Below are 12,393 nucleotides of genomic sequence, written 5' to 3'. Positions count from 1 at the left end.
TTTACCCTGCTTTAGTGTAAATAAGCACTTATGCGAAGAGAATGTGTAGCTGAATTGCTTTATAGTGTTATGTGATGTTGTATGACATGTAATGTATGCAGTTTGTATTATATGTAATGCTGTGTGACTTATGTAATTGTCAGAGAAACTACTCTGAGAAGTCTGGATCTGAAGGCTCAGAGGATGACGACTATGTGCCGTATGTTCCTGTTAAGATTAGAAAACAGCAGATGGTAAGCAGTCTCTACCACAGCGTGGTCATTGATTCTCATGAGAAATGTGTTTTTATTTCCTGTGGCAGCTCTGTGGTTCACTGCCACTGTCTTTGTTATTTGCTGTCACCCGGTGGTTCTTGAGGAACTCTGTCTCATTCTTTTGCTGTGACCCTCAGCTCCATAAGGTGATGCGTCTGCGTGGGAAAGGGCTCACGGAAGAGGAACAGAAAGACAGTGGTGGAGAGCAGAAAGATGAGGATGAGGGTCTCGGCCCCCGATCCAATGTCAGTCTACTGGACCAGCACCAGCATCTCAAGGAGAAAGCTGAAGGTCTTTACACCCTCCCCTGTGCTTCGTTACTTATATACAGTCGAATGCTGTGGTTCTCAACATTTTTGACTGTCTAACACAATATTTGATGGCCCCCTTTTCATGTAATATTAACATATCTATCTGTCTGTCTTTCTCTCTCTCTCTCTCTCTCTCTCTCTCAATTTCAAATGAGCTTCATTAGCATGACTGTGTATCACAATGCTGCCATATATATACAGTATCTCACAAAAGTGAGTACACCCCTCACATTTCAGCAACCATTTTAGTATATCTTCTCAAGCAACAATACTATAGAAATGAAATTGTGTATATTTTAGAGTAGTCAATGTGCTGCTTGTATAGCAGTACAGATTTACTGTCCTCTAAAAATAACTCAACATTCAGCCATTATTGTCTAAATAACTGGCAACAAAAGTGAGTACACCCTAAGTGAACATGTCAAAGCTGTGACCAAAGTGTCAATATTTTGTGTGAGCACCATTGTTATCTAGCACTGCCTTAATCCTCCTGGGTATGGAATTCACCAGAGCTGCACAGGTGGTTGCTGGGATCCTCTTCCACTCCTCCATAATGACATCACGGAGCTGCTGGATGTTAGACACATGGTGCTTCTCCACCTTCCGCTTGAGGATGCCCCACAGGTGCTCAATAGTGTTCAGGTCTGGAGACATACTTGGCCACTCCATCACCTTCAGCTTCCTCAGCAAGGCAGTTGTCATCTTGGTGGTGTGTTTGGGGTCGTTATCATGTTGGAAATCTGCCGCTCGGCCCAGTTTCTGAAGGGATGGCATTATGTTCTGCTTCAGAATGTCACAGTACATGCTGGAATCCATGTTTCCCTCAATGAAGTGCAGTTCCCCAGTCCCAGCAGCACTCATGCAGCCTCAGACTATGATGCTACCACCACGCTGCTTGACTGTAGGCAAGACACTGTACTGTAACTCAGTTTCAGGGTGTTACCAATCTTCTTATAGCCTAGGCCAACTTTGTGGAGAGCAACAATTCTAATTCTCAAATCCTCAGAGAGTTCTTTGCCATGAGGTGCCATGTTGAACATTCAGTGGTCAATATGAGAGAATTGCACTTAAAGCACCAAATTTTAACTGCTCTAACACAAGAGACACACATTTTTATTGTCCTATCAAGCAGACAAAAACATGAACATGATGAATCGGACATGTGGCTTTGCATGGTTAAAAGATGTAGAGCTGTTGTCACTTAGGGTGTACTCACTTTTGTTGCCAGCTATTTAGACAATAATGGCTGTATGTTAAGTTATTTTCAGAGGACAGTAAATCTATACTGCTATACAAGCAGCACATTGACTACTCTAAAATATATACAAGTTTCATTTCTATAGTATTGTCCCTTGAGAAGATATACTAAAATAGTTACTGAAATGTGAGGGGTGTACTCACTCTGTATATATATATATATACACACACACATAAATAATATTATATATATATATATATGTGTGTGTGTGTGTATTTATGTACGGAAACAACTTTGTATTTGGTGCATCAGTCATTTTCAACTTTCAGTTGAAGTATTTAGTTTTTGAGTTTTTTAGTGAGTTACCTTCGGAAATATATCACAATTTTTAGCTTGTTTAACTATTGTGTGAAATTCAAGGATTAAAAATGTTATTTAAACCTGGAAATAAAAAAGATTTAGTATTTTGATTTTGAAAAATTAAAGTTAAAACAAATTTTATGATGTAAATGTATAAATATGTAAGATTCTGCACTATTTCTTGGACACGTTTATTTTTCAATAAAATGTTTTTACTTAAATTGTACTGATAGTATAGTTTGAAAAGGGAAAAAAATAAACATTTTCTTGAGTGGTCTCTGTAGGTTTTATCATAATTATTTATACTTAATTTTTACATTAATAAATCTAGCTCGAAAGGAGTCTGCAAAGGAGAAACAGTTGAAAGAGGAAGAAAAGATTCTGGAAAGCGTGGCTGAAGGCAGAGGTAAGCTAAAACAGAATCATTTACAAGGTTCTTAAATTTATTGGTAAGAAGCATTTATCATCATAAACCTGCCTCTTTCAATATCTTTATCAGCTCTAATGTCTGTAAAGGAAATGGCCAAAGGTATCACATACGAAGACCCAATAAAAACAAGGTGAGCTGCCTTTCACACTCTATTCATTTGTCAAATCATATGTGTTTTTTGCAGTAAAGACAACACAAAATAACTTATGATATTCTCTTCAGCTGGAATGCGCCACGTTATATTCTCGGCATGCCCCCAGCACGGCATGAACGTGTACGGAAGAAGTACCATATTCTTGTTGAAGGTGAAGGCATTCCACCACCCATTAAGAGCTTCAGAGAGATGAAGTTTCCTCAGGGTAAGATCCATCTCGCCTATTTTACATGCAGCACCTCACTCACAGCTTCACACTAATGGCCCACACTTAACTTTAATGGTCTTTGCAGCCATCCTGAAAGGACTGAAGAAGAAAGGAATCGTTCACCCAACACCCATTCAGATTCAGGGAATACCAACCATGTGAGTCGCATGTGGGGCTGTTTTGCTGTGGGCCATATTCAGTCATTATCATACAGTGTCAGGGGGCCTTAGATGGTTTTAGCTTTTTGTTCGTTTTAAAAAGTACAAATAAATATAAAACATTTAGCTTGAATTTTTATATATATATATATATATATATATATATATATATATATATATATATTAGTTGCAAGCAAAATTATTCAACCCCCGGAGACTAATAATTTACAAATGTAAGCTTTTCTAGAGATACAGAGTTTTTTTTTACAAATTTTATCTATAACAGTTTAGTGGCAATATATAATATCAATATATAATGTCAATATATAATGTAATTCTTTTGAGTTATATAATTTTTTTGTAATACAGCTATGTCGGTAATTATTCAACCCCTATTCAACATGGCTGTTTTGTATGGTATGGTACAAAATTGTGTTAAAGCACAATTGAACTTGGAAACTCTTTCGAAACAAAACTGAATTAGCTTGTGCTGTTAAACATACATACATTTAGCCCATGCATGTGCTAAAGTTGAGTATCAAGTATGGCAAAGTCAAAAGAGCTCTCAGAAAAGCTATAGAGAACAAATTGTTTTATTATATTAGAGAGTCTATGGCTACAAGAAGATTTCCAAAACACTAAAGGTTCCTAGAGACAGAGCTGTCATCCTTGTTCATAATACTTATTACATAAAGTTCAGAAAACTTTTAAGGGTGTTGAAGAAAAAGCACAATATCATTAAAGGCACAATATGTAAGATTTTTGCAGTAAAATATCCAAAAAACACTAGTCAAGTGTTATATATTTTGTTCAGTTGAGTACTTATAATATCCCAAATGTTTCCAACTATTTCTAAATCGTGAGAAAATCATGTCCGGGAGTCGCCTGTCGATGGCGTCATATCCGCGTTACTCTAGGTTTACGGTTTTATTTTGTAGAAACCATGGAAACACCAAAGTGTTTGGTTACATTTATAGACAGAAAATGAATTATTATTATATAGCTCAACACGTTTAGTCTTATTGTTTAAATCTAGTTCTCTTGATTTTTCTGAGAGTACCATGCTTTTACCAGGCCTCAGAGAAAAACACTATTTTGTCAAGTAGCTAAGTAATACAGCATTTTCTCCATATTACAATATGTTCTAAAGTTAAATGCATGCCATTTATCAACACAAGCCATCCAGCATTTATTAATATGATATTCTAAAATCAATCTAGCTTACTGTAGTGTGCAACAAGTGTCTCACAGCAGCCCCTGAGTGAACGCTCAGAGTAACGTTATAACATCATTTTCAACACAGTCAAATGTATCTAATATGATAAACAGAGCTGTGTTACCTCATACGCTTTACTGGAAGAAGCGGAAGCGGCGACTGCGGCATAATAAAAGTTCCGCTGCTCTCGAGACGTGTGTCACGCTCGTCTCTCATCGCTAATTAGCAATCGTTCAGCTCCAACATCACTTGGCCCTGCGCTGCTTCATACTACAGTAACGTTAATAATCTCCTCCATGAGCATGATTTCTGCTCAAGTCCCATCCAGATTCTTTTCCAATGGCTGTGAGGTGAAGACGACATCTCCCATGATTCCACACTCAAACTCTGCGTCATCAAGCTACGCTTATGTTTTGAATAGGTGACCTCTAGTGGCAAAAATCTACATATTGCAGCTTTAAGGGGAATAAAATGTTTGATCAGAGCAACTGAGGAAAAACTCTCCATTTACTGCCAAAATCTTGCAAGATGACCTGATGAAAGGAGGAAAACACCATATAAATGCAGAGTATAAGACACTGGTCTCAAACTCAATTCCTGGAGGGCCACAGCTCTGCACTGAGTTTTGCTCCAACCCTAATCAAACACATCTGATCCAGCTAATCAAGGTCTTTAGGATTACTAGAAACTTCTAAGCAGGTGTGAGTTGGAGCTGGTTGGAGCTAAACTCTGCAGGGCTGTGGCCCTCCAGGAACTGAGTTTGAGACCACTGGTATAAGAAGAACACTAGAGAAGCATAGCCTTCATGCTGGGAGATCTTGCCGAATGCAACTCTTGACCAAGAAGAGCATAAAAAGCTGATTTGAATATGCTAAAATTGATTTGGATAGACATGTGGAGTTCTGAAAGAATGTTTAATGGAGTGATGTGACCAAACTGGAACTTTTTGGACCCATGGATCAGCAGTGTGTCTTGTGCAAAAAAGGCAAAGCTTATGAGCAGAAGAACATCATATTTATGGTCAAACATGGAGGTGGTCCAGTCTTGTTTTGGGGGTGTTTTGCTGTTGCAGGAAGTGGAAATCTTGACTGTATGAAGGACATCATGAATTCATTGAAGTATCAAGCCATTTTGGCAAAAGATGGTAATGCCTTCGGTGCAGAGACTGAAGCTTGATGATCAATGGACAGCCACCCCAAAGTATACATCCAAATCTACTTAAGCTTGGTGCAGGCATCAGTCGTAGAATGTTCTTGAGTGGCCTGTACAGTCTTCAGATTTAAATCTCATTGAAAATATTTTGGTGGAATTTGAAGAAAGCAGTGGTACAGTGAAAACCAAAGATTATCAGTGATCTGGAAGCTTTTTAATGTGAGGAATGGGCCAAGATTGCAGTGTAGATGTGACAGAAGCTTCTAAGCACTTAAAGGCAGTGTTTATTGGAGGTTATAATGAATAAAAGATTCTGCACAAAATTTAACTTTTGGGGGTTGAATAATTTTGTCATTTTGATTTTTTTCTTTTTTCCATCAACTTCACATTCACAAATCACTCAAATTTGTATTAATAAACTTTATATAATAGTTTACTGATGCCTTTGTTGAATTTGTTTTCATAAATTTGCTCCCAGCAGCAAAATGTTTTGCTGGTCAAGGGGGTTGAACAATTTTGATTGCAACTGTATGTGTATATATATATTTTATGTGTGTGTGTGTGTATATATATATATATATATATATAAAACTTAATACTTAAAATACAAACTTAATATTGAAATGTTTTTGTTTGTTTAGTCTCTCTGGCAGGGACATGATTGGCATTGCCTTCACCGGCTCAGGGAAAACCCTGGTTTTCACGCTGCCCATCATTATGTTTTGTCTGGAGCAGGAGAAACGACTACCCTTCTGTAAGAGAGAGGGACCCTACGGGCTCATCATTTGCCCTTCTGTAAGCCCACTCTGTCTCTCACACATCCTGTGTCATCTGCTAGAAATGAGAAGCAGATTACCTACATGTAACAATATTTCACAATATTTCATCAAATTAATCATAGGTCAAGAGTCAGACAGCAACAGTATGGTAATTTGTTGTATTTCTTTCTCTTCGTCTGTAGAGGGAGCTGGCGAGGCAGACACATAGTATCATTGAATACTACTGTAAACTCCTAGAGGATGAAGGGGCTCCTCAGTTGCGCTGTGCTTTGTGTATTGGGGGCATGTCCGTCAAAGAACAGATGGAGGTGGTAAAACAGTAAGTCACTTTATTTAGAGGGTTAGTTCACCCAAAAATGAAAATTCTGCCATTAATTACTCACCCTCATGTCGTTCTAAACCCGTTAGATTTTTGTTCATCTTCAGAACACAAATGAATATCTTTTTGGAATCTGAGAGCTTTTTGTCCCTCTATAGACAGCTACGCAACTGACACTTTGATGCTTTATTTGGATGCTAATTGATTTAGAAATGCCTTATAAACTTATGAATGATGGTGTGATTGTAGTGGGGTGCACATGATGGTGGCCACTCCTGGCAGACTGATGGACCTGCTGAACAAGAAGATGGTGAGTCTGGATATCTGCCGCTATCTGGCTCTAGACGAGGCTGACAGGATGATTGACATGGGTTTTGAGGAGGACATTAGGACCATCTTCTCTTACTTTAAGGTACTTTTCTGCACATCTCCTGATTAGGCAACCCAATTATAGAACATTCAGTCAGTGTGTGTGTGTGTGAGTGTATATATATATATATATATATATATATATATATATATATATATATATATACCCCCTTTTCAATATTTTACTGAAAATGTAGTGGTTTTAAAATTTGATCGTCAAGGATAATGAAGGGTAATTCCACTAGGATAAGAGTGTTTTTTTTTTTTTTTTTTTTTTTTTTTGCCCAATATTATGGTCTGCTTTAGGGTCAGAGACAAACGCTGCTCTTTAGTGCCACTATGCCCAAGAAGATACAGAACTTTGCCAAAAGTGCTTTAGTGAAACCCATCACCATTAATGTGGGCAGAGCTGGAGCTGCAAGCTTGGACGTCATCCAGGTAAGACATTAAGATTCATATAAGGCCCAGCATTATTCTTTGCTCATGTTCCATTCAATCCTTTTATTCTTTTTGTGAGCTTTGCCAAGTTGAATTGTTAGTGGGAAAATTAAAATTCTATCATCATTTACTCAAGCCTCACGTCATTCCAAACCTGTATGACTTTCTTTCTTCTGTGGAACATGAAAGAAGATATTTTGAATAATGACTGCTGTTGTAATGGAAGTCTGTAGGAACTGAAACTGTTTGGTAACCAACATTCTTCAAAATATCTTCTTTTATGTTCTGCATAAGAAAGAAATTCATACAGAATACAGATTTGTAATGACAAGAGGGTGAGTAAATTATGACTTTTTTGAATCATACACTACCGTTCAATATTTTTATTTTTTTTTTGTGAAGAAGAAATTAATTCTTTTATTCAGCAAAGATGCATTAAATTGATAATGTGACAATAAAGACATTTAAGATGTTACAAAAGATTTCTATTTCAAATGTCTGTTTCTTTGAACTTTCTAATCATCAAATATCCTGGAAACAAAACGGTTTACACAAAAATAACAAGCAACTCTTTTTGATAATAATACAAAATGTTTCTTGAGCAGCAAATCAGCATGTTATGATTTCTGAAGGATCATGTGACACTGAAGACTGGAGTAATTATGCTGAAAATTCAGCTTTGCATCACAGGAATAAATTCCATTTTAAAATATATTTTTGCATTGTAGTGATATTTAACAGTATTATGTTTTTTTTTTTTTTTCCAAATAAATGCAGCTTGGGTGTACATAAAAGATGTCTTTCAAAAAATCTTACCAACCCTAAACTTTTGAACAGTAGCGTATGCTAAAAAAACAGAACAGAATGTTTTTCTTCTATACATCCTCACTTTAATTTGTGTTTTAGGAAGTGGAATATGTCAAAGAGGAGGCCAAAATGGTTTATCTCTTGGAGTGTCTTCAGAAGACCCCACCTCCGGTACGTGGCCTCTCGTTCTTGTTAAACCACATTTGAGAACCTTACAATATCTCTTCTAAAGTTCATACTTCTTACATTGTGTCTTAGGTATTAATATTTGCGGAGAAGAAAGCAGATGTAGATGCCATACACGAGTATCTTCTGCTGAAAGGTGTGGAGGCGGTGGCTATTCACGGAGGAAAAGGTACCACGTCATCCACCTCAATATGCTTGTAAAGCACACACCATCAATCAGATGTATGAATGCTGGCTCCTGCAGCTACAGACGCTCTCCACCGGATGTCAGTTTCTGCTGCAGTGTGGCTCCTGTCATAGCGTTGGGTGATGAGCGTGTGTGCTAAACCAGTGTTCAAAAACTATGTCAGAACTTTAGATCTCACTTGATCTTAAAGTAGTGGTGAACTCTGCAGTTTCTGTGGCTTCACTTGACACTGATCATACGCACTGCTGTTCACATTACCTAAAATATCTAGTAGTCTGTTATGAATGTGACTGTTCATTATGAAAGTAAACAGGTCATACAGTTCAGCCACACACACTCTCCTCAATAAACTCCATTTGTGCTTTTTAGACCAAGAAGAGAGAACAAAAGCCATTGAGGCATTCAAAGAGGGAAAAAAAGACGTCTTAGTGGCTACTGATGTTGCTTCGAAGGGTCTGGATTTCCCAGCTATCCAGCATGTTGTCAATTATGACATGCCAGAGGAGATTGAGAACTACGGTATGTATTCAGATGATTGTTTTTTTTTTTTTTAAGTTTTAAATTTAAATATAAATAAATATGATTTTTATGAACATGAAAAAAAATATCAAGTGACATGAAAAGTGACATTTATTTCAAATAAATGCTGTTTTTATATTCATCAAAAATGTGAAGCGACACAACTGTTTAACATTATATACATTATATATATACTGTTTTTAACATTGATAATGTGTTAATTTATATATATATATATATATATATATATATATATATATACACACACACAGTCATGTGAAAAAGTTAGGACACCCTATTGAATTCCATGGTTTTCCATATCAGAACAACATAAAAAATCATCTAGTGCTTGGCAGGTCTTAAAATTTGGAACAAAATTTGGAACTGCAACACCTTGATTCTTTTCTTTTTCAGCCATTCTGGTTAGAGTTGTCAAAAGTACCGACCTCGGTACCAGTCGGTACTGAAATTTTAAAAATGTGACACTTTGAGCGCTGTTGAGTGGATTCATAAACACCTGATTGGCCATAGTGTTCTCGCGCTCATTGGATATGTCTGCTATTGGCTACAATGATCATCGCACTGGAGCGTTTGAAAGCACACAGAAGTGTTTGAGTTTGAAAGCGTTTTGAAAGAGGGAGCGGGAGCGTTTGAAAGCACCCATCTATCAGCGGACTGGTTCACGATAGGCGCCTGCTTTCAAGCGCTCCCATGTTTATCTGTGTTTGGTCGGCGAAGAGCGTCATTGATGACTATTTACAACGTTTTTTAAGCGTTGATCATTGAAGCCAATCACAGACATATCTGATGAGCCATGAACACAATGGCCAATCAGAGGTGTTTATGAATCCGCTCAACAGCACTCAAAGCGTCACATTTTTAAAATTTCGACTAGGTACCGAAGACGGTACTTTTGACATCTCTAATTCTGGTGTAGATTTGCTGGTCATCTTCAGATCATTGTCCAGTTGCATGACCCAATTTTGGCCAAGCTTTAGCTGTCGGACGGATGGCCTCACATTTTACTCTAGAATACTTTGGTATACAGAGGACTGTGAGATGCCTAGGGCCTGTGGCTACAAAACAAGCCTAAAATCATCACCCCTCCACCAGCATGCTTGACTTTTGGTAAGAGGTGTCTGTGCTGATATGATCTTTTGGTTTTCACCAAACTTGGCGCTGTGCATTATGGCCAAACATCTCCACTTTGGTCTTGTCTGTCCAAAGGTCATTGTTCTAGAAGTCTTATGGTTTGTTCAGAAGCAACTTTGCAAACCTAAACCGTGCCGTCATGTTTTTTTTTTTTTTTTTTTAGAAAGAAGAGGCTTTCTCCTGGCAACCCTTCCAAACATGCCATACTTGACCTGTCTTTTTCTAATTGTACTGTCTTGAACTTTATCATTTAACATGTTAACTGAGGCCTGTAGAATCTGAGATGTAGCTCTTGGACTGTCTGCAGTTTCTGAGAATTACACGGTCTGATCTTGGGGTGAATTTGCTGGGAAGTCCACTCATGGGAAGAACCCATCCTAGCCCGATGGCAGCAACAGCTGCTTTTCTAAGATCATTGCTGATGTCTTTCCTCCTTGGCATTGTGTTAACAAGGCTGAAGGCTCCAGACCAGCAAACTGCCAAAACTGCAGCTTTTATAGAGTTGGTCACGCTTGCTGATGATCAATTAATCAAAGGTATTTAATTAGCAGTGCCTGACTGCTACTTACCCTCTTAATTCCTATGTTGATAGTAAGGGTGTCCTAAGTTTGTCACCTATGGCTTTTGTTTCCATTTGGCTTTATTTTTGCTAAACAAATAATGACACGGTGTGAACATATGTGTTGTTCATCTGAGGTTTTATTTTCCAAATTTTAAGACCTGCCAAGGACCAGATGATTTTTTTATTACGCCCTGAAAACCATGGAATTCAAAACAGTGCCCTAACTTTTTACATGACTGTGTGTGTGTGTGTGTGTGTGTGTATATATATATATATATATATATATATATATATTAATAGAGAAAACCAATTATTTTATATTGTAATATTTCAGCTGTTAACATTTACAGTATTTTTGATCAGCCTTTTTTTTTTTTTTTTTTTTTTGTTATATGTTAAGATGTTGAAAATGTACGTAACATGTTTATTTCACAGTCCACAGAATAGGCAGAACAGGTCGATCCGGAAAGACTGGAATAGCCACAACATTTATCAACAAAGGATGCGGTAAGTTTATATATATATATATAATAACAAGAAATGTTATAACAATATATAATATATCAATCTAAAGATCAATTTATATATACAGTGTGTGTATATATATATATATATATATATATATATATATATACTATATATATATATATACTGTATATATGTATATATAAATTGATCTTTAATTTCTCTCTTCCCATTTTCATTTCTTGTTATAGTATCATTCCATTTTCCATTATTTTAAAGCAATAGATGTAATTGAGCATCTGAACTCTTGGTTTTTTTTTTTTTTTTTTATATAGATGAGTCTGTGCTGATGGATCTGAAAGCTCTGTTAATTGAAGCCAAACAGAAGGTTCCTCCTGTACTGCAGGTCCTCCAAACGGGAGACGAGACGATGCTGGATATAGGAGGTACAAATTACATACTTATTGCTGAAACAAGCTTATATAGCCAGTTAAGCACATTGTTGCAACATTTGCTTGTTTGTGCAAAGTGGCTCTGCGGCGGTCAAAAGTACAAGATAAAGGCATTTTTAACTTCTGCTTTTCCATTCCTAGGAGAGAGAGGCTGTACATTCTGTGGTGGTTTGGGCCACAGGATCACAGATTGTCCCAAGTTGGAGGCTATGCAGACAAAACAGGTCACCAATATTGGCCGCAAAGACTACCTGGCCAACAGCTCCATGGATTTTTAATGTTGTGTACTCCTTTGTCTTCACATCTTTCATTGAGAGGGGCTTCTGTCATGTTTTGTCATTTTGTACAAAATGTATTATTCATGGAACTGTACATTGTTTTTTTTTTATTTTTTTTATTATTATTCATTTCAGTGAACTTTTTATTTGTTGCAAAATACAGTCAAAAATACAGCTTTGTATAAGTAAAAATATATTAAAGTTAATTGGTTCCCTAGAGTTTTCAGCAGGTTTTGCGCCGTATTGATGTTCATGTAATTATGTAACAGCTAAAGTGTTACAGTATTTATGTTTTTGACAGTTAATTGTTTATTTGCTACACATCCAGTGTAAATATGTGACTGTCAATTCATGCGCCCTCTTTGTTTTATGATGCAAACTGCAAATAAATTCTTCTTTGAGATTACTTTTAGTATCTGATTACATCTCTTTGCAATGT

General features: G+C 36.8%; 1 protein-coding gene across 3 annotated transcripts in view; it reads left to right on the top strand.

Annotated features, from left to right (window-relative positions):
* Positions 1-12,360, top strand: part of LOC127525688 (probable ATP-dependent RNA helicase DDX41) — a 12,882-nt gene extending 522 nt beyond the window's left edge. Inside the window, exons 2-19 of one of the 3 annotated variants that reach the window (XM_051918405.1) lie at positions 144-233; positions 392-545; positions 2,455-2,529; positions 2,623-2,683; positions 2,776-2,912; positions 3,001-3,073; positions 6,083-6,236; positions 6,403-6,539; positions 6,789-6,951; positions 7,215-7,346; positions 8,253-8,324; positions 8,412-8,508; positions 8,896-9,045; positions 10,361-10,425; positions 10,505-10,733; positions 11,195-11,266; positions 11,560-11,670; positions 11,818-12,360. In XM_051918405.1, the coding sequence (XP_051774365.1) occupies positions 144-233; positions 392-545; positions 2,455-2,529; positions 2,623-2,683; positions 2,776-2,912; positions 3,001-3,073; positions 6,083-6,236; positions 6,403-6,539; positions 6,789-6,951; positions 7,215-7,346; positions 8,253-8,324; positions 8,412-8,508; positions 8,896-9,045; positions 10,361-10,425; positions 10,505-10,733; positions 11,195-11,266; positions 11,560-11,670; positions 11,818-11,954 (2,109 nt within the window). In that variant the 3' untranslated portion in view covers positions 11,955-12,360. Of the gene's footprint in view, positions 1-143; positions 234-391; positions 546-2,454; positions 2,530-2,622; positions 2,684-2,775; positions 2,913-3,000; positions 3,074-6,082; positions 6,237-6,402; positions 6,540-6,788; positions 6,952-7,214; positions 7,347-8,252; positions 8,325-8,411; positions 8,509-8,895; positions 9,046-10,360; positions 10,734-11,194; positions 11,267-11,559; positions 11,671-11,817 lie in introns of those variants that run through there. The other 2 variants (XM_051918406.1, XM_051918407.1) reach the window with 2 other exon arrangements.
* The last annotated feature ends 33 nt before the right edge of the window (positions 12,361-12,393 follow it).

This window comes from Ctenopharyngodon idella, chromosome 14, assembly GCF_019924925.1.
Source record: "Ctenopharyngodon idella isolate HZGC_01 chromosome 14, HZGC01, whole genome shotgun sequence".
Lineage (NCBI taxonomy): Eukaryota > Metazoa > Chordata > Actinopteri > Cypriniformes > Xenocyprididae > Ctenopharyngodon > Ctenopharyngodon idella.
The sequence above is the reverse complement of the archived record's forward strand: the minus strand, read 5'-3'. Positions and strand labels throughout refer to the sequence as shown.